This window comes from Diabrotica virgifera, chromosome 2 (assembly GCF_917563875.1).
Source record: "Diabrotica virgifera virgifera chromosome 2, PGI_DIABVI_V3a".
NCBI classification, from domain to species: Eukaryota; Metazoa; Arthropoda; class Insecta; order Coleoptera; family Chrysomelidae; genus Diabrotica; species Diabrotica virgifera.
In genome coordinates this window covers 170,824,613-170,847,396 of record NC_065444.1, presented here as the reverse complement: position 1 = coordinate 170,847,396, position 22,784 = coordinate 170,824,613, and the positions used below count along the sequence as shown (strand labels likewise).

Sequence of the window (22,784 nt, the reverse complement as noted above, 5' to 3'; positions counted from 1 at the left end):
TGGGAACCTTCTCTGGTTACACCTCCGAGGCTTCTACAATTTGCAAGCCATACGGATGCTGAGACTAAGGAAGATGAGGGAATTCTACAATTTACAATTCACGTCACATCTGCTCAGCGCGGTAAAGTTCCAACGAGACTGGTTCCCTTCATACTCCACACAGAGTAAATGTAAATCAAAAATGAATAACCATTTTCAATTTCGTTGCAAAACGAAAATACAGCCGAACCATATTCCAGTCCATTTCGTTCGTTGCAATTCGGGACTGCACGCTGGGGTTTGTTTTGGTTGGATCAGGGAGAGCAGCATATGTGCCTCCTGATGAGAGACTAATAAGTTTCGAAACCGGTAGAGGTGCTTGCAGCACTCTCTGATTGGACTGGAATATGGTTCGGCTGTACCAGTCTCGTTGGAACTTTACCGCGCTGAGCAGATGTGACGTGAATTGTAAATTGTAGAATTCCCTCATCTTCCTTAGTCTCAGCATCCGTATGGCTTGCAAATTGTAGAAGCCTCGGAGGTGTAACCAGAGAAGGTTCTCATTGTTTTCATTCTGGTGGGATATGTTATAATATGCCATTAGAGTGAAAACTTAGTCTTTTTAAAAAAATTAAACTTTCTGTTTGCTCTATTTTTAATCCTGCAACATTTAAAAAAAATGAATTTATTTTGCGAAAGCTGGATTGCAAAATTTATTTTGCAAAATCTATTAAACCCATCTTAATGAAATTTATAGTATTGTTTTAATATATCATCAAGTGTTTCTGGGTGAAATTGAAAGGTCCTAAGTGTAGCATAAATGGTTGAAAAACGTAAAATACAAATACTTGTTTTTTTTATGGTTTTTTCGAAATCATTGCTATTTTGCAACAAGGGTGACAATTTTTAAAAAATTTAACCAATCCTATGGTGTAGAAAATTTAATTACGCAACTTTTATGTAAATACAACTTTTCTGGAAAATGATTACTTTTAAAGTTATAATCAAAATACGAAGAAAAAAATCGAATGTGTCCTTCATTTTTTGACATTTTGATTATTTAAACTATGTTCCGGACCTTTTTGAGTGGGAGGATAATTCAATTATTATTATATGAGTTAATTCCAAGCAATTTCTGCAAAAAATATGAGTCACCTCTCAACATCGAAATGTACTAATATTTTTACAGATGCGCTCTGGTCTAAACCATCTACCTACACCTCATAATTGAAATTATCAAGAAATACGTGTAAATAAGCACATAGTAGACGCCCTATTCTGTAATCAAATCTGAATCATCTTTACTTTTAGATTATATTTTTATTCATTTTTGTGGGTATAAAAAGAACTACTTAGCTAAAGATTATTATCACGGTAAACGACATGTCCTGAATGCAATTATAGAGTCCCTTTGTCGAGTACGTCACCACCCTGTTCTGCTTTATTTGTCCATCTTAAAAAGCGCACATGAAAAATAATTCGAATTTTAGTTCCTACCACATTTTGACTGCTTGATTAAATTTCTTTAAAATTGAAAATATTGAAAAATATTTGCTAGTAATTTTTACAATAAAAACGTCATTGTTGAGAGTTTAGATCAAGGGGTATTTTAAATTGCTCATAATACTAATGAATATTTTGACTACATTGCTCTCGCCAAGAAAATATATACAGTAATGTAAAATCTGAAATTATTTACAAATAGTGTCTATTTACAATTTTTGCTAATTCCGAAAAGGGGGCAGGGTAACGTACGTTTGATTTCCATTTCCTGCTTCGGGTTTTAACTCCTTAATTCTCCCATCATCATGATAAGTCTGCTCATGTTTGGGAGATCCATTTTCATACCAGTCAGGTGATTGGCTAAGCGCAGCATTGTGGTCTACATATTCTATTTTAACACCTATAGAGTTTTCATCGGCACTTGGTGAATGCGTCTGCAGCATGGAGTATTCTCGACCTAAAGGTGGACTTGGGTTTGCAGGCGCTGCTGAATATTCATGGCTACGCATCGGAGCACTGAATAGTTGGCTTTCGTGTGAGTTTAACATATAAGAATAACTATTTTGAGCCGAGCCAAAGCTTGAATAGGAAGCTGGTGAGCCGAAGCTCGAATAAGTTCCCGAGGTACTATTAAGTAAGTTTAAATGAGGACCTAATTCATAAGACTGGTAGCTCCAAGAATCTACTGGTGCTGAAGTACTCAGTGTATTGGCTTGTGTGAAAGGAATGGTATTATTGAAGTTTGTAGCAATATTTGGACTTGGTGATGCTGAGCTAATATATCCAGTTTTTCGTGGTGGTTCACGCTTCCTCCATTTTGCTCGTCTATTCTGAAACCAAACTTGGACCCTGGATTCACTCAAATTTAATTTTAATGCTAGTTCTTCTCTCGCGAAGACATCTGGATATGGGGCTCGCTCAAAGGCTCTTTCTAATTCTTCTAATTGAAAAGCCGTGAAGGTGGTTCTAAAAAAAGAAAAAATAATCCAAATCAATTTGGAAAATATGTTTTAGAAATTACATTAATTACATTGAATATAAATATTAAAATGGTTCTTTTCTTGTTCCATTTTTATATTAACTACCCTATGTATATAATGGGAATTAATCACAATTGTAATTTAAAACAAATTATTATATTTTATAGATATTTGGCGTTTTGATTTTCACCTCGAACATCGTTCTCAAAATAAAAATTAAACAATTTATTTTGTTTTGTTATTTACAAATGGAATGGGATATATTACATTAGAAAACTTTGAAATATATTCAGAATTTCATATTTTTTTACTCACGAATTTAGTTACGTACTGATCCCATTTTAAATAATGAGGAAAAACACGAAAAGTATCTAATAATAGGTACTATCCCAACCTAGCGTTAGGTCTTACATTTAGATCTTTCTTATTCTATGAAATCCTCTCTTTCGATATAATATTGATGTTCACCTATTGTAACATTTAATCGTTTTGAAGTATTACATTATCTAAATAATAGTTTTCGCATTCACAAGGTATTTTGTAAACAATTTATTTGTTTTTTGGTCAGATGTGTAATGCAATGGCCGAACCTTCAACCTTCAGTTCCAAAAAAATTATCCAGCTGCTAAAAAATATGTGTAAATGATTTTATAGACAAGGCGAAAACGGCGGGTTCGTTGGGAAAAATATTTTCATGAGATTTTTTGGCATAATCACATTCGTGAGACACACCTGAATAAGGTACAAGAAGTCGCCCACGCGAAAAGTGGTCCAAATTTTTTTTAACAATGTTTTTTTAATCCAATTGCAAAAATTAATATTTTTGGCCCGGACAATTTTTTTTTAGGTTTCTTGGACCATTCTGGACAAAAAAAGTCTATTATATTTTTTCTCTAAAGTTGATCGTTTTCGAGTTATAAGCTATTTAAAATTTGAAAAACGCGAAAATGGCCATTTTCAAGGCGTAATAACTCAGTTAAAAGTTATTGTTATGAAAGTCAGAAAGTGACTAAATCAAAGTTTAAAGTCCCCCTACAAGATACTGAAAAAATTTTTGTCATTATTTTATTACTAAGCTGTCATTTTAAGTAATAATAATGAGCTTGAAATTATATAGTTTCGATTTTTGAGCTCATCCCCTTCACCCCCAAACAACCCTTTAATTGATTTAACTTAAGAGAAAAATGCTGAGAAAACTTAAAATATATCGTATTGCGGATATAATTCCTATAGCTTATATACTCTAAGAATAGACTATTAAATCACGTGCATTTCGATTATTGAGCTACAACCCCTTCGCAAGAAAACACCCTATCTTCCCGGCTTAAGAGAAAGTTGTACTTAAAATGCATTAAACTAATTATTTGGCGACTACATATCATTGAATAATTTATAAGCTTCCAAATTACGCGCATTTAGATCAGTAAATTGCAATTTATTTTGTATAGTGCAGTCACTGAAGGTAAAAATCAACCATTAACTTCAATTTCGGTGAACCTTCATGGATTTTCACGAAAATTGGTCAGTGGTTAGAGGATACGTCAAGAAACAAAGGTAACATGGTAGCACCGTGCGCCTTTACCCTGAGGGTGGATACCGCCCCTTCACGGGGGTGAAAATTATTTTATTAAAAATAACTGCACAAATCAATCAAAGGACAAATTAAAAGCAAAATTTATTATATAAAGTTAATAAAATAAGTCAATACTTTTTAAGTTATTAAAGATCAAAGATTTTAATTACTCGTGAAAAAAATGCATGTTATGAAGCAGTTTTTCATAAATCACTGAAAAACTGTAAGTTTTTACAAAAAAGTTAATAGTAGTTTAATTCGTATAGCTTATATTCTAAAAATAAACTCTTAAATCATGCGCCTTTCGATTATAGAGCTACAACCCCTTCGCAAGAAAACCATCCCATATTCCCGGCTTAAGAGAGAGTTGTACTTAAAATAATTTAAATTAATTATTTGGCGACTACATATCGTTTAATAATTTATGAGCTTGCAAATTATACGCATCTTAATTATTGAATTACCATTTTCTTTCTATAGCGCAGTCACTGAAGGTAAAAATCAACTATGACCTTCGATTTCGGTAAATTCCATTCATTTTCACGAATTAACAATAACAACTTGGGGTTTTAACCTGGGGTATATGCCACCCCTTCTCGGGCGTGAAAATTACTTTATTAAAAATAACCCCACAAATCGAGACAGTGACAAATTGTAAGCAAAATTTGTTATACAGTGATGAGCGTATCTACTAATAACTATCTACTAAAAACATATTGAATTGTGAGATAAAAATGAATAAAACCCGTAGAGTTGTTAAATTTAGCGATAGTAACATATAAATTGACATTATATTGATTGTTGCTCACCTTTAGATGTATCAGAGGAGTATGTCAATTAAAACTGTCACTGTGATAGTGGCATTTCCCAAATTCGTCAGATACGTCTAAAGGTGGGAAACAATCAATATAATGTCAATCTATAAGTAACTATCGCTAAATTTAACACCTTCACTAGGTTCATCTCTTTTTAATTCACAACTTAATATGTTTTCCATCTTTTGCGTTATTTTGCCGGTTATTAGTGCGCATATCACTGTTTAATGTGATTAAAATAAATCAATACTTTTTGAGTTATTAAAGATCAAATATTTTAATTTTTGTGAAAGAAAATGCATGCTTTAAAGCGATTTTTCATAAATAACTCAAAAACTGTAAGTTTTTACAAAAAACTGTTCATCACTAAAATTGAAGCTAATAAAAAATGTAATAAATTGCTTACATGAAAAACCCTTTAATGTTAATTTAAAGTAAGTTATTGGCTAAATTTAACACCTTCACTAGGTTCATCTCTTTTTAATTCACAACTTAATATGTTTTCCATCTTTTGCGTTATTTTGCCGGTTATTAGTGCGCTCATCACTGTTTAATGTGATTAAAATAAATCAATACTTTTTGAGTTATTAAAGATCAAATATTTTAATTTTTGTGAAAGAAAATGCATGCTTTAAAGCGATTTTTCATAAATAACTCAAAAACTGTAAGTTTTTACAAAAAACTGTTCATCACTAAAATTGAAGCTAATAAAAAATATAATAAATTGCTTACATGAAAAACCCTTTAATGTTAATTTAAAGTAAGTTATTGGTAATTAAATATATATTTTTTTCTGCAACTGTTCAAATCTAAGGATTCAAGCTTAAATAACGGGAAAGAGATGCATTTTATAACACTTAGGTACTAAATACTTGTCAAAGAACTTAAAATACCTATCAAAAATGAGCTCCAGAAAAAGTTGATAGCATCAAAATCCGCTCACCAATTTTCGTGAAAGTGAACGGAGATTTACCGAAATCGAAGGTCATAGTTGATTTTTACCTTCAGTGACTGCACTATAGAAAGAAAATGGCAATTAAACAATTGATATGAGTATATTTTGCGAGCTCATAAATTATTAAACGATATGTAGTCGCCAAATAATTAATTTAAATTATTTTAAGTACAACTCTCTCTTAAGCCGGGAATATGGGATGGTTTTCTTGCGAAGGGGTTGTAGCTCAATAATCGAAAGGCGCGTGATTTAAGAGTTTATTCTTAGAATATAAGCTATACGAATTAAACTACTATTAACTTTTTTGTAAAAACTTACAGTTTTTCAGTGATTTACGAAAAACCGCTTCAAAACATGCATTTTTTTCACGAATAATTAAAATTTTTGATCTTTAATAACTTAAAAAGTATTGACTTATTTTAATAACTTTATATAATAAATTTTGCTTATAATTTGTTCTTTTATAGATTTGTGCAATTATTTTTTATAAAATAATTTTCACCCCCGAGAAGGGGCGGTATCCACCCCCTGAGGGTAAAGGCGCAAGGTGGTACCATGTCACCTTTGTTACTTGAGGTATCCTCTAACCACTGACCAATTTTCGTGAAAATCGATGAAGGTTCACCGAAATTGAAGGTAATCGTTGATTTTTACTTTCAGTGACTGCACTATACAAAATAAATTGCAATTTACTGATTTAAATGCGCGTAATTTGGAAGCTTCTAAATTATTAAATGATATGTAGTCGCCAAATCATTAATTTAATGCATTTTAAGTACAACTTTCTCTTAAGCCGGGAAGATAGGGTGGTTTTCTTGCGAAGGGGTTGTAGCTGAATAATCGAAATGCACGTGATTTAATAGTTTATTCTTAGATTATATACGCTATAGGAATTATATCCGCAATACGATATATTTTAAGTGTTCTCAGCATTTTTCTCTTAAGTTAAATCAATTAAAGGGTTGTTTGGGGGTGAAGAGGATGAGCTCAAAAATCGAAACTATATAATTTCAAGAGCTCATAAATAGCTCGTAATTCTGCCGCAAAAACCGATTCAATATTCCTATTTTTAAGTAGTGGGGGCTCACTCAGCCCCCCACTAAAGTATCAAATTCCTGCTCAGTGGAACGAGCTCAAAATTTTTAGTTTGCGGAATATGAGAGCTCGTAAATAGCTCATAAATCAGGGCTATTTGTTTTTTGATTTTTGCAAGTGGGGGGGCCAGCTCAACACGGGTGATAGTGCGGCAGATTCGTGCAAATATAAGAATTGTGCATTTTATAATAGAAGCATATAATTCGGACCACATATACTACACATATAAAGGTTCAAAATTAGATATAAGGCCATCTCAGATTTTACCTTTTACAAAAATGGCAGGCATTCAAAATGGCGACGATACATATGTGACTTATAGCACGATAACTTTTAAACGAAAAGTCTGACTTCAACCAAATTTGGTATATGGCTTCTTTTTTTGATGGATAAGATCGAGCTTCTGAACCGGAAGAATCGGTTTACCAGAAGTTGTGTTTTCCCTGATTTTTTATGTAAAAATATGTTGTTTTTTTTTTCAATTCTTTCACTCTGTATATATTAATTTTTTAAAAAGGTAATACCGACATTGAAAAGAGCGTAACAATATTTTATAGGAAGTATTTTGAACTTTTTAGTTATGTTAATTACCATGTAATAAATGCATAACTTATCTTCACATGTACCTACTCGTATGTGCGGCAGATTCGTGCAAATATTATAAGAATTATTGTGCATTTAATGGTAGAAGCATATAATTTGGACCACATATACTACACATACAAAGGTTCAAATTTAGATATGAGGCCATCTCAGATTTTGTCTTTTTCAAAAAAGGCGGGGATTCAAAATGGCGACTATAAATATGTGACTAATAGCACGATAACTTTTGAATGAAAAGTCTGATTTCAACCAAATTTGGTATATGGGTTACTTTTTGACTTCTTGAACCGGAAAAATCAGTTTACCAGATATTGTGTTTTCCTGATTATTTTGTAAAAATATGTTTTTTATTTTTTCAATTCTTTCACCCTGTATATAATAATTTTTTAGAAGGGTAATACCGGCGTTGAATAGGGCGTAAAAATATTTTTTAGGAAATATTTTGAACTCTTTAGTTATACTGATTACCATTTAATACATGCATAACTTATCTTAATAATAATATAAGAATTATTGTGCATTTAATGGCAGAAGTATATAATTTGGACCATCTCAGATTTTGTCTTTTACAAAAATAACGGGCATTCAAAATGAATCTGCCGATTATAGGTACATGTGAACATAATACGTTATGTATTTATTAAATAGTAATTAACATAATTAAAATGTTCAAAATATTTCCTAAAAAATATTTTTACACTCTTTTCAATGGAGGTATTACCTTTTTGAAAAAATTTTATATACAGGGTGAAAGAATGGAAAAAGAAACAACATATTTTTACATAAAAAAACAGTAAAAACCACAACTTCTGATAAATCGATTCTTCTGGTTCAAGACCTCGATCTTACTCATCAAAAAAAGAACCTATATACCAAATTTGGTTGAAATCTTACGTCTTTTTCAAAAGTAATCGTGCTTTTAGTTACATATGTACAGTCGTCATTTTGAATGCCCGCCATTTTTGTAAAAGGAACAAAAACTGGATGGCCTCATATTTAAATTTGAACCTTTATATGTGTAGTATATGTGGTCAAAATTATATGCGTCTACCTTTAAATGCACAATAATTCTTATAATATTTGCACGAATCTGCCGCTCATAGGTACATGTGAAGATACGTTATGGATTTATTAAAGTGTAATTAACATAACTAAAAAGTTCAAAATATTTGCTAAAAAATATTTTTACACTCTTTTTAATGGTGATATTAACTTTTTGAAAAATTAATACATACAGGGTGAAAGAATTGAAAAAAAAAACAACATATTTTTACATAAAAACCAGGAAAAACACAATTTCTGGTAAACCGATTCTTCCGGTTCAAGACCTTGATCTGATTCATCAAAAAAACAACCTATATACCAAATTTGGTTGAAATTTGACGTCTCGTTCAAATGTTATCGTGCTATTAGTCACATATATGTATAGTCGCCATTTTGAATGTCCGCCATTTTTGTAAAAGGCAAAATCTGAAATGGCCTCATATCTAAATTTGAACCTTTATATGTGCAGTATATGTGGTCCAAATTACATACTTTTATCATTAAATGCACAATTGTTTCACATATCGGCTGCACTATGATACGTGGACGCTGAGAAAAGCAATGGAAAAAAAGTCAGACGTTTTGAGAGAAAAATCGTCAAAGAGGGATTTTTGGGCCCTCTCAAGGCCCTTAAGTCGTCGGCAGATTTAAGAACATTGTGGCTATCCACTGACTCAACCATCACGGACGACCGTTCGAGCTGGAAGAGGGAAGAAAAATACGTTTTTTGCAAATGTTCTAGGATCCTGTACAATTTTGATTTTATTTTTCCTATTCTATAAAATTCCTTATTATTGAATGGCAAATAATTAATCATGTTAATAAATGTTCCTTACCCTTTCGTCAGACCAAGTAATTTTGGCTTTTTCATATTATGATCCCATCTTTAGTATTTATCTATGTTGTACTTTGATTTGAAATTTAATTGGCTATTTATTTTGATACTATTTTATTTAACAAAAAGTTCCTTTAGCGTTTTTATCTGATTATTTTACTTGGTGGAAATGCAGACTTTAGAGTGCAAATATATACAAGATGGAAAATAATGGCCATTAGCCATCTTTTTGTTATACTTTCAACATAAATTACCATTTGTATCAATACTTTTTTTTTGTCATATTACAAAATGTCTGTGATTTACATATTTTACACTTTTTGTAGTTTCGATTGTCTCATGGTTCTGCAGAGCCGAAATCCCTAGAACTGACTTAACTTTCTTCGGAACATAAGATAGCAAAGTTGTTGTTTTCAAAAATCCAAACACATCCCTATTTATCGAGTATTTTTTATTGGCTTGGAGTCGGTACATTTCTTTCCCGGTTTTCTCGCAGGAGAAATAAAGAAAATTATTACATTTGGAGAGTTTACTGGCGTTGAAAGTGCCATCTGGTTGTGTTTGATAATCGAATTATAAAAGTCCCTATAAAATTTTAAATTACATATATATTTACTTATTGTTTTAATTAAATATATCAATGTCAAATAAACGTCAAATTGAAAGGCAGTTTATTTAGAAGTTCTCCTAAAAATTATTAATTTTTAAGGTTTTTTCTTAACTTTTTAAGTATTACGAATAGTTTAAAGAAGTACTAAACCAGTGATCTGTAAGAAAGTGTGAAATTTCGCGCCTAGAAGTTAAATTTCAGAAAACAAATAATATGGAAGGTATACCACCCGAACCTCCAGATAAAGGTACATTTTATGTAGAAATGAAAGGAGATGGGATGATGGAATATGAGGAATTAAATAAAAATAACAGTAGGGTAAATAATAAGGTAACAAACAAACAAAACCAAACAAGTAGCACTATTGAGGTAAGTAACAAATTTAGTTCCAATAACGATGAAACTTTGACAAATTTAAATCAAACAGATAAGTCAGGTAAGCAAAATTTAAATAAAGTAATAAATTTAAGATTAAAACATAGATATCAATTTGGAGATAATGCACCTTATATAGTACACATAGAAAATAAAAACTGTAACATTGGTCGACTACACAGGATCGGCACGGTCCGTTTGATTTTAAGTACAGTACCTGAAATTGAAAATAATATCATACAAATTACAGTAGTTGGTAGAAATAAAATCAAGGTAGAACTAAATAATTTTGCTAGTGCTAATAAATTAATTGATTCTCAAATTCTTAAAGGCAAAGAGTATGAGGCATATATTCCAACGTTTTTTACTCAAAAGAAAGGTGTTATAAAATTGGTAGATAAAGAGATAGAAGATAATGATTTATTATCATTAATTAAACCTAGATTTGGAATTAAATTCGAAGTATTACATGTAAAAAGAATTATGCGGAAAGTGATTCAAGATAATGGTAATACTAATTATGTAAAAACAGGAACCGTAATTGTCACTTTTAAAGGTCAGTCTATACCAAAAAATGTAATAATAGAAAAAATGATATACGAGGTGGAAAATTATACACCCAGAATAATCCAATGTTTAAAGTGTTTGAGATTTGGGCATATAAGTGCCCAATGTAGAGGAAAAGATAGGTGTGAAAGATGTGGCGAAGAACACAACAAATCTAATTGTTCCAATCCGAATAATTTACTTTGTGTATTGTGCAAAGGAAAACACAGCGCTACTGACAAGGGAGCAGATTGTACAGAAAGACAAAAACAGGAATATATTAAAAAAATTATGAATAATGAAAATATAACATATTATGAAGCTAATAATAAATATAAAAAATGTTATTCAACAGTAAGTAAAGACCAAGAAAATACTTCAAATAAATATACAATATCTAAACGAAAAAGATCAAGTAGTATTGATTCTAGTAGTGTAGATAAAGAAACAATGGAAGCACGCAGAAAAATTTTGCAAACACCAAGAATACAAAGTCAGCCTTGTTAAAATTTTAATAATCCCATTTATTCTAACACAACACAAACACAAAACGATAATCAAAATAATATAGGAGAAATAATAGTAAACTTTATTTCAGCAACATTAAATCAAATTAATCACAATTTAGGTCAGAAAACGTTGGAATTATTAAAAAACAATATTTCACAATTATTATTACCTCGTGATGGCTAACGTTTTATTTCTTCAATGGAATGCGAGATCAATTAAAACAAATAAGGGTTATTTAGAAAAATTCTTGTATGACAATAAAATAGATATAGGATTAATATCAGAAACTTGGTTTAAAAAAAAGTAATTTTATTAACTTTACTGGTTATAATGTCTTTAGGAATGATAGAGATGATGGATATGGTGGAGTAGCCATCCTTTTGAAGAAATTAATAAAATTTTACAACAGTCCTACTTTTCACCATATTAATGACATAATGTGCAATAGCATATCAATTAAAATTCAATCCGGCAAAAAGTTAAACATTTATTCAATATACGTAAAGCCAAATCTTAAAATCACTCTAAATGAATGGAAAAAGTTTTTTAATAGTCTAGAGAAGCTTTTTATAATTGGTGGTGATTTTAATAGCCACAATTATGTTTGGGGTTGTAGTACTGTAGACACTATGAGAAAAAATCTGTTAGAAGCTATTGAGGACTGTAATCTTGTAATTTTAAATAATGGTAAAGAAACTTTGATGCGTAGACCGAATAGCAATAATAAATCTGCAATATATCTTACAATATGCTCAGCAAATATAAGTCATTTTTTCAATTGGGATGTTGTGGATGAGACATTAGGATCAAATCATTTTGCTATTGTTATTAAGTCAAATATTAATGTGGAATGCGGAATGTGTAAATACAAAATTCCAATGGAACATAAATAAAGCGGATTGGTCTCTTTTCTCTTCTATCACTGATAATTTCATGGAAATAGATAATAATTTAAGTTGCCAACAATTTTTAAATAAATTAAACGAATATTGTAAGATATGTATACCGGAGAAGAGAACAGGGACTAATCCACGATTTAGAAAAACTTGGTGGAATGACAATTGTAAAAAGGTAATAGAAGAACAAAAACTAGCTTTACGCAAGTTTAAACTACAGTCTAATATACAAAATTATATAAATTATAATAAATGTGTAGCGAAAACCAAAAAAGTTGTATTAGAGAGTAAGCGTAATGCATGGAGAAATTTTTGTAAAACTTTAAACAAAAATACACCAATTAAAGATATGTGGAATCAAGCCAAACGATTACAAAACATTTTTAAACCACAAGTAAATCCAGTGACTGAAGGAGAATGGGTTGAGGAGTTTTTAAGAAAATTATGTCCAGATAATATATTTTCAAAAATTAATGTAATGGAAAGAAAAAACTCTAAACATCCACTTTCAATTCCATTTAGTTTCTGTGAATTAGAAATAAGCCTTAAGAATAAGAAAAATACTTCTCCAGGTATAGATAATGTACATTTAATTTTAATTATTTTAATAATTTAAATTTTAAATTTTAAAATAATAAAATTTTTAATAATAAAACATAATATTATGTTGGCCAATTTACATCAAAAAGGGAAAGAAACACTATTAAATTTTTTTAATCAAATATGGCTATCAGAAGATATTCCAGATAACTGGAGAGAGTACCGGGTGGTTCCTATTCTCAAAACAAATCGGAATCCTGATTCAGCAGAATCTTATAGAGGTATTTCATTGAGCTCCTGCATAACAAAAACACTGGAAAGAATGATAAAACTTAGGCTCGAAAGTTGGCTAGAAAAAAACAATTAATTATCACAAACACAATTTGGATTTCGAAAAAATCATTCTACTGTGGAAGCAGTGAGTCATTTGGTAACAGATATAAATTTAGCGTTTACGAAAAATTCTTCAGTAATCGCTCTTTTATTAGATGTTGAAGCAGCATACGACAACGTTAATTTAAATATACTATATAACAAAATGATACAAATAGGTCTGCCAGAATGTTTCTGTCAAAAAATAATAAAATTGTATGACTGTAGAAAAATTTATATATCGGTAAATAATAACACATTTGGTCCAAGACTAGCGATGGGTGGTTTACCTCAAGGAGGAATATTAAGCCCTTTGTTATATTTAATTTACACTTCTGATATAGAAAAAAATTTAAACTCAACAAAAATTTTACAATTTGCAGATGATATAGTTATTTATCAAGAAAACTTTAAAATAGAAAATGCAGTCAAATCCATTGAAGAAGGAGACAAACATATTAAAATATGGAGTAAATTACATGGACAAAATATATCTGATTCCAAAACCAAATTATGTATTTTTACAAGAAAACGAAAAGAAATACCTAATCACATCTTAATAAACAATATCTCCTATCCAGTACAAAGTTATGTTAAATATTTGGGTATTACTCTGGATAGACAGCTTCTCTGGAACGAACATATAGACCATATAGTTAAAAAAACAGAGAGAGGAATAAACCTTCTTCGATTCGTATCACACTTACGTTGGGGAGCAGATCCAAATATTTCTTTGTTGTTTTTTAAAAATAATATAAGAGCTATATTCGACTACGGATCAATATTATACAGTGACGCATCACAGTGTCATTTAAATAAAATAGACAACATCATTAATAAATCCCTTAGATTGTGTATAGGAGCCCTAAGAAGTACACCGATAAATAATCTACAAGTTGAATGCTGTGAAATGCCGATGGATATAAGACGAAAAAAACTTGGCATCAGCCTTTTAGTTAGATTGTATGAAAAAAAGGCAAATTTAATTACCAAAATACATCAACTGTTTTTAGCAGACTTGACAGAAAAATATTGGATAAAAAAGAAAACTCTAAATATAGTAGATTTATATTCAAAAATGACAATATATAATAAACAACTTTATAAATATGACATAAACCCAAATTATAATATTGACTTTAATACTATGGAACAAGTTCAGGTATACTTTTTAAGGGACTATAGCAATTTGCCTCTATCTTTAAGAAAATTAGTGTTTATCTCCGACAGTTCACAAATGTTCAAAGACTGTTATATGGTATATACAGATGCATCAAAAAATATTGAAGGTGTGGGGTGTGCCTATTGGGATAGCAGTAATAAAATTAGCAAAATGTTCAAACTAAATTCTATTATGAGTATATACACAGCTGAGTTAATAGCGATAATGGAAGCACTAAAATATTTATCTAATATAAATCATTCAAAGTTTATAATTTATAGTGACAGTAAAAGTTTTCTAAGTAAAATTAATGCTATAAATGCTAAATCAAAAGTGAACTACATTGATTTATATATAATAAATAAAATTAAAGAACTTCAGCAACAAGGAAAGTCTGTTAAGTTAGCATGGGTTAAAAGCCACTGTGGAATAACTGGAAATGAAATGGTAGATGAATTGGCTAAAAACGCGGTGACAAAAGGAGTATTAACACAGTATCTTTGTACGTCTGGAGATATTGAATCAGATTTATTCAAGGAGCTTAAGAAATAATGGAAAGAAAGGTATATTGATGAGAACATAAATACAGGAAATCTTTACAGATCAATCAGAAACTATATCACAGATAAACCTTGGTTTTCTAAAATGGAGTCGACAAAGGATATGACAAGAACTATATGCAGAATGAGATTTAACCACTGTCTTACACCATCATATATATTTAAACTTAATATAGCTGATAGCCCTCAATGTATTTGTGGTCAGTTTGGTAACCTACAACACAAAATTTTGACCTGTTCTCTTATTTCTAATAAAGTTAATATGTTTTTAAATTCACTGTATTCTTTGACTGATGTCCACCATCCCATTAATTTAAATTATTTATTAACATTAGAAAATAATGAGTTGGTATATTGACTATTGTATAAACATATTTTAGATATTAATAAGTTGTAATTGTAAAATATAGTTTAAGTATTTCTTGTAAATTGTTATATATTAAAAGAAAAAAGAAAAGAAAAAAAACATAAATAAAAAAAAATAAAAAAAAAGAAAAAAGAAATACAAAAAAATATATAAAAAAATATAAAAAAAATAAGAGAAAAAAAATATATAATAAAAAAAATGAATGACGAACTTGGACAGTCCATAGTAAAAAGCTTTCGAATGAAGTAGAGGGCTAAAGAAGAAAAGAAGAATGTTGCAGTTTTTACTGTGGAACTCTGAGAACATCATTTATAAAAAAATAAATAAAAAAAATATAATATAAAAAATTATTAAAAAAAATACAAAAATAATTATTTATTAGTAGAATTGTTTATTAGAGATTAATATTAGTATTAGTTTTAGGATAAGATACGAAAAAATGGCTAATAAAATAAAAAATAGTAAAATTGGCGAATGGATTTAGTGTCCGCAGTCATATAAACCCAAATAAACAACAATTAAATATATTGTCGGAAATTCCAATATCCACGGAATTATACTACTTTATGCATCTATTTTCTATGGTCACGGTATAGGTATACGAGTAAATAGTCGCATACTCTTATTTCCTATATAATCAAAAAAGGTGCACTTGGAGTCTTGTCATCGAACCTGATACACCGTAATATAAAAAGAATTTTACGTTTTTTATTGTTGTATAATAGTTATTTATGAAACAGTTCGTGAAGTAAGCTTTTTGAGAACGCACGCGATGTTTAGACGAGCGACAGAAGAGCGAGTGCTATACATCGCGTAAGTTCGCAAAAAGTACTTCACGCACAGTTTCATACAATATTTTATCTACGATAAACAAATAAAAAAAGCTGTAACTCTTCGTCACTGGAATTCATTTCTATTCTAAAACAGTGGCCTAACCCCAAAAACGAAGTTTTGAGATAAATGCAATCTTTGCATTCGTATTTACATTGTACTTATGGGATGGCGCTACAAATTATAAAGCGCCATTTAGCTAAATATAGAGGTAGGTTGTGTACACCCTTGTTAATAGGAATATTAATGTTGCTGCTTTATTGATATGTTAATCTAAAAATGCTTAATTTGTGGGTTAGGCCAGGGTTGCTCTGAGCGCCTCAAATGACGTTTGATACACGACCTTTTATTTTAACGGATATATTAACGGATAAATTACATAAATCGTCAATATTATAAGATAAAAAATAGTGAAACAAAATAGAAACAATTTATTGTAAAATTTAAATAAATTGCAAGTTGCATAATCAACCTTAGGAACTAATAATTTTAAGAAGTTTAAGATTTAATAATAAGTTTATTTAAATAAGTTTGAGATTGCAGTTTTAAGTTGTAAACGAAGATATATAGTTTTTTGCAGAATTTAATATAAATTTCTTTACTAACTCAGTGGACGGGATCCTTAAATCAATGGACATCATAGGTAGAATTTCTAGTGGAGTAATCATCATTAGGTCTTCCTGGAAAGACATGTAGGTACCTAGGTGTTTACGAATTAAGCGAACAGTTTCTAAAATAGATATATAAAATGGAAGTGTTGAAATCCCGTAATTTTTGAAGTAGCTTCTGCAATGTGTTGTTCCTCTTAGGCCAAACAGATACCTTATTTTTCTTTTTTGTAATTTAAAAATAATATCGGATTGGGCAGCTGTACCAGAACCTCAAAAAGGAAGACTATATCGAAGATGAGACTCGAACAAATTAAAATATATTATTTTGGAAGATATCAAATTGATTTTCTTTCAAAACAGATCTTTCAAAAGGCAAGCTGAGGCTGGTTTCTTATTTAACAAATCGATATGAACGCATATATATACAAAAGGTATTCGCATATCAGCCAAAAATATGCGCTCACTATTGTATATCAAGAAATTTGCTACCAACGTCTCTGTCACTCAATATATCACCAAGTACAGGGTAACCTATCTAAAACTCATCAAATCAGCTAAAAAAGCCTACTATCAAAATCGCATGGAAAGCTCTAAAAGTGTTGCAAAAGAAACTTGGTCCATAATAAACGATCTAAGAAATAGAACTCACGCAGTTCAAACATTTGCCCTTCCAGACCCGGAAAATCTAAACGAATATTTCGTTAATGTGAGTAAAAATATAACTTCTACTATTTTGCCACAAAAATATCCCATTTCCTATCTCCCCAATTCAGGAGTGTTCTCGAATTCATTATTTTTAAGACCAATCGATATATCTGAACTGATCCAAACTATCAATAGTATCAAAAGCAAATCATCCTGTAGTACTGATGGACTATCCATAAAATCTTCTCAAATCTCACAGAAAATGTGTTGGAAAACCTCGTCTCACTAATTAATGATTCCTTTGAAAGAGGCAAATTCCCAGAGTGCCTAAAGATAGCCATTATTATTCCCCTTCATAAGGGTGGTGAAAAATCTAATGCTTGCAACTATAGACCTATTGCCTTACTACCGGTACTTTCAAAAATTATTGAGAGACTCATAAAAACCCGTCTTATGTCCTTTCTCATTGATAACAACATCTTATCCCAAAATCAGTTCGGCTTTATAACTAATAAATGTACCACTGATGCCTTGTTTTCTGTGTTTCATGAGGTTTACCAAGCACTAAACAATAATGTTTATACTGCCACTGTTTTCTGTGACTATGCCAAAGCTTTTGATTGTGTAAATCACGACATTTTGATTAAAAAACTAAATTTCTATGGGATTCGAGGTATTTCTTTGAATTGGTTCCAATCTTACTTGAATAATAGGAAACAACTAGTTAGAGCAAATGATACTGACTCTAGTCTCAAAAACATTGTATGTGGAGTACCACAAGCTTCACTATTGGGTCCTCTACTGTTCCTTATCTTTATAAATGACATCACTAACTTAAAAATCGATGGAAAAATTTTTCTTTTTGCTGATGATACCAGTATCACTTGGAGCAACTCAACTATTGCATCTCTTCCTGCAACTATAACTTCTGATTTGCTTACGATAAAAACCTGGTCTGACTCTAATTTACTCTCTTTTAACGTGGATAAGACAGTAGCATTATCCTATAAAAGTGCTCTTCAACCCCTGCTTGTTAATAACAGCCAGATCTCTACCGTTGATTCTGTAAAATTTCTTGGTATTTTTTTAGACAGCAACCTCAAATGGTCCCTTCATATCGATGTGTTAAGTAAGAAACTCGCCTCAGCCTGCTATGCTATAAGATCTGTTTCGAAAGAACTCAATTTAGCATCTTCTAAACTAACATATTTTTCTTTGTTGGAGTCTCATCTTCGATATGGTCTTCCTTTTTGGGGTTCTGGTACAGCTGCCCAATTAGATGTTATTTTTAAATTACAAAAAAGAGCAATAAGGTATCTGTTTGGCCTCAGAAGAACAACACATTGCAGAAGTTACTTCAAAGATCACGGCATTTTAACCCTTACATCTTTATATATTTTAGAAACTGTTTGCTTAATTCGTAAACACATGCATGTCTTTCCAGCAAGGCCTCGTCATGACTACTCCACCAGAAATTCAAATTTTGATGTCTATTTACCGATCGCGTCCTCTGAGTTAGTAAAGAAATCTATATTATATTCCGCAAAAAAACTATACAACCATCTTCCTTTACAACTCAAATCTGCAACATCTTTCCCCAAGTTCCGTAAAATGACAAAAGCTCATCTATCTAAAAGACCATATTATTCAGTAGAAGAGTTTCTTAATGACTAACTAAGAAATTACAGTAATGTACAAGTAACCAAACTTATCTATATTTGGGTGTCACATGCAGCAGCTTAAACTTATTAGTTCCTATGTCTATAAATAGTTTACTTTGTTGTATATTCACTTTGCAATTTCTATAAATTGTTGCAATATATCGATTTTGTTTTTTTTTTACTTTATTAACTTATATTTGTATTTATTTATATTTTTTTTTATATTGACGATTTATCAAATTTCAAAAAATTGTATTTGTTATTGTTATTGTTAGATATTATTTATTTATTTTTTCTGAATTTAATTAAGCTTTGTCCATAAAATTTGTATTTTCAGTGACAATAAAGCATATTTCTATTCTATTCTAACGGACGGTTTAAGGTGGCTGTCTAAAAAAATATTACGAAATTTTACTGAATCAACGGTACTGACCTGGCTGTTATCAAAGAATATACTCATGAGCTGTATATTCGTTGCTGTTATTAAGAGGTAAGGGTTGAAGAGCTCATTTAGAGGAAAATGCTACTGGTTTATCTACTTTAAAAGAGAGTAAATTAGACTCGGACCAGGTTTTTATTGTAAGTAGATCAGAAGTTATTTGAGTTGCCCCAAGTCATACTGGTACAATCAACAAAAAGAAAAATGTTTCTATTTTTTTTGTTATACTGGGAAATATTTTAAGTTAATTGCTGACTTTTTCTCTCTATGAATATTCAGAGAAATGAAGTATTTACAAAGAGTACCTAGATAGATAAGAAGAGTATTTTCCACTTAAAAACTTTTCATCTCTAACTAGAATAAACTCCCAAAAATTTTTTAAAAATTTTTAATAAGAAATCCTAAATAAATTTTCAAAAATAGTTTATTCATGATCTAATAAAATAGTAAAGCCGTTTTTAATGAAGGGGGATATGAGCTATTACCTCCGATTTCGTTGAACCTCCATCGATTTGCATGAAAATTGATGAGTGGTTAGAGGATATTTCAAGGAATAAAGGGGACATGATGCCAACTTGCGTTTTTACCCTGAGGGTGAATGCCGCCCCTTCTCGGGGGTGAAAATAGTTTCATTAATCTTCTTCTTCTTCTTTACGTGCCATCTTCGCGACGAAGGTAGGCAATCATCACTGCTATTCTAACTTTTGAAACTACAGCCCGAAAGAGTTCAGTTGAGCTGCATACAAACCATTCTCTGAGATTTCTCAGCCAGGACATTTTTCTCCTACCTTCCTTGAATCTTCCCCTGCATAATTAATTTTAGGAGTTCATATCTGTCACCACGTGTTATATTATGACCTAAGTATTGAAGTTTTCTTATTTTGATGGAATCCAGTATCTCCCTGCTGTTCTGTATTCTTCCATTGGTTATTTTGTCTGTCCAGGAGATTCTCAGCATTCTTCGATATGTTCACATTTCAAATGCTTCCAATCTATTGAGACATTGTTTATTAAGGGTCCATGTCTCCACACCATACAAAAGAACAGAAAATACATAACATTTTAGTACTCGCTTTCTAAGATTTAGGCTGAGGTCTCTACTACATAATATTTCATTAATAATAACCCCATAATTCGATAGAGGGACAGATTCTAAGCAACATTTGTTATATTGGCGATGTAAAGTCACAATGACGACCTCTCGTGAATTTCGGTGGAACTAAAATTGAGGCCTTTTTTCTTTAGATTGCCACAGTTTATTGCCCTGCTATAATGGGGGTTTTGATGTTAAATCGTTGTTAAAATCGTTGTCAGAATTTTCGAAAATCAATAAAGTGAAAATAGTATATTGTACAACAAGAGAGAAAAAAGACATATTTCTCAGGCGAGTGCCGCAAATCAAGCGAGAGAGAAATATGTCATTTTCTCTCGTGTTGTACACTGTACTTTTTCTATGGATGCGTTTTTGTCGAGAGTTCAAATTTCAAAATTAAATAATTTAGGTGCTTTTAGGTATATTATATGCCTAAATTGAAATAAAATACATATATACACATAGGTATTTAATATTCTTAATATTTATATACTTTATTTATTTAAAATTATAATTCACAGTTGAATAGTCTTAAAAGGTAATTTTTGATAAGTTTTGACAAGTTTGAACACGTTTTATTTGACAAGAATAATTGTGTTTGTATTGTGCATGTTACCAGGGAAATGGCGATCTTATGTATGTAAACCGGCGGTGAACCTGTGAGAAAAAATATTTCTCACTGCAATGGCCGACTTTTCTCACTGCCTGAGAAATTGTTCGTTTTGAATGTACAGTAGGAAAAATGAAAGAATACCCATGAACGAACATATAAAACACGCTGTATTTTCTTGTCACCGTGTCACAAAGAAAATTGGCCAGCGCAAGTACATGTAATAATTAGTGTTACATGTACTTGCACTGGACAATTTTCTTTGTGACACGGTGACAGGAAAATACAGCGTGTTTTATATGTTCGTTCATGGGTATTCTTTCATTTTTCCGACTGTATGTAAGTAGTGAGAGAAGTTGCACATTGTATAGCATCCATAGAAAAATTTAGTAGTCCCATCGGTTAATCTACCAGCATCAGTAGAATCAAGAAGAATGTGTTCGTCCTAAATTTACTCCAAATATTCTGCAACACAACATACAAATAAGAACACTTTTGATAAAAGGTTTCTAAGCTTTTAATTAAATCTTTTGTATTAAAATTTATTATTTATATTGATTTTCGAAAATACTGACAACGAATTTATCAATGATTTGACATTAAAACCCCCCAGTATCCAGCAATACAAAGAAAAAAGGCCTCAATTTTAGTTCCGCCGAAATCCACGAGAGGTCGTCATTGTGACTTAACAACGCCAATAGAGTTATTAAAATAAATAGAAACCTTTTGGGTTATTAAAGATCAAAGATAGCACTAAAATTTACGCAGCAAAAATTTTTTTAAATTTATATTTTAAAAATTTTTCCAAAAAATGTTATTGTTTTTTTAAATAACTCCGTTAATTTTTAAGATATCAAATTCACCTAAAAACCATTTAAAATTTAATTCCAAGGGCTATTAAACCACGTTGAATATAATCTTTCAAACCCTTTTTTTAATAAAAGGTTAAATGGCCCCGGTAACATGGTTATCGCAGCATAATTAAACGTTTCTATCTGGGTTATTTTTTACCCTACAAAAATAGTAAAAAAGTTAAAAGATTTGAAATACGGAAAAAACTAAAATTTAGTTATACATATATCATTTTTTACGTATATAAAAAAAATGAAAATTACGATATTTTAAAAATTCTGATTTTTTTTTAAATATCTTTTTTTCAAAAATATGATAAAGAAATATCATATTCTAAACCGGTCAAAATTGTTGAAATAATTACTTATGCTAATATAAAGAAATTCTTGTAAGGATTACTATAAATTTTAATTTTTGTGGAAATGGCATATGTTTTACTTTTCACTTTTTCCTAAAAAATTCGAAAAACTTCTCTTATTTTCATCATAACTAGCTTAATATTGATGCTATTAACTTCTTCTGGAGCTCATTTGACAGGTATTCCGAAGTACTTTGACAAGTGTATAGGTATATTTTATAAAATGCATCGTTTTCCCGTTATATAATCTTGAATAGGTACTTAGGTTTGAGTACTCATCGAAAAAAATATACATTCAATTACCCATAACTCACTTTGAATTAACATTAGTTTATTTCTTTAAGTGAGGAGTGTATTCAATTTT

General features: G+C 30.4%; 1 protein-coding gene across 1 annotated transcript in view; it reads right to left on the bottom strand.

Annotated features, from left to right (window-relative positions):
* Window positions 1-396: 396 nt before the first annotated feature.
* Window positions 397-22,784, bottom strand: part of LOC114335595 (retinal homeobox protein Rx-B) — a 42,613-nt gene continuing 20,225 nt past the window's right edge. Inside the window, exon 2 of the mRNA XM_050644099.1 lies at window positions 397-2,448. Coding sequence (XP_050500056.1) covers window positions 1,704-2,448 — 745 coding nt within the window. The 3' untranslated portion in view covers window positions 397-1,703. The remainder of the gene's footprint in view (window positions 2,449-22,784) is intronic.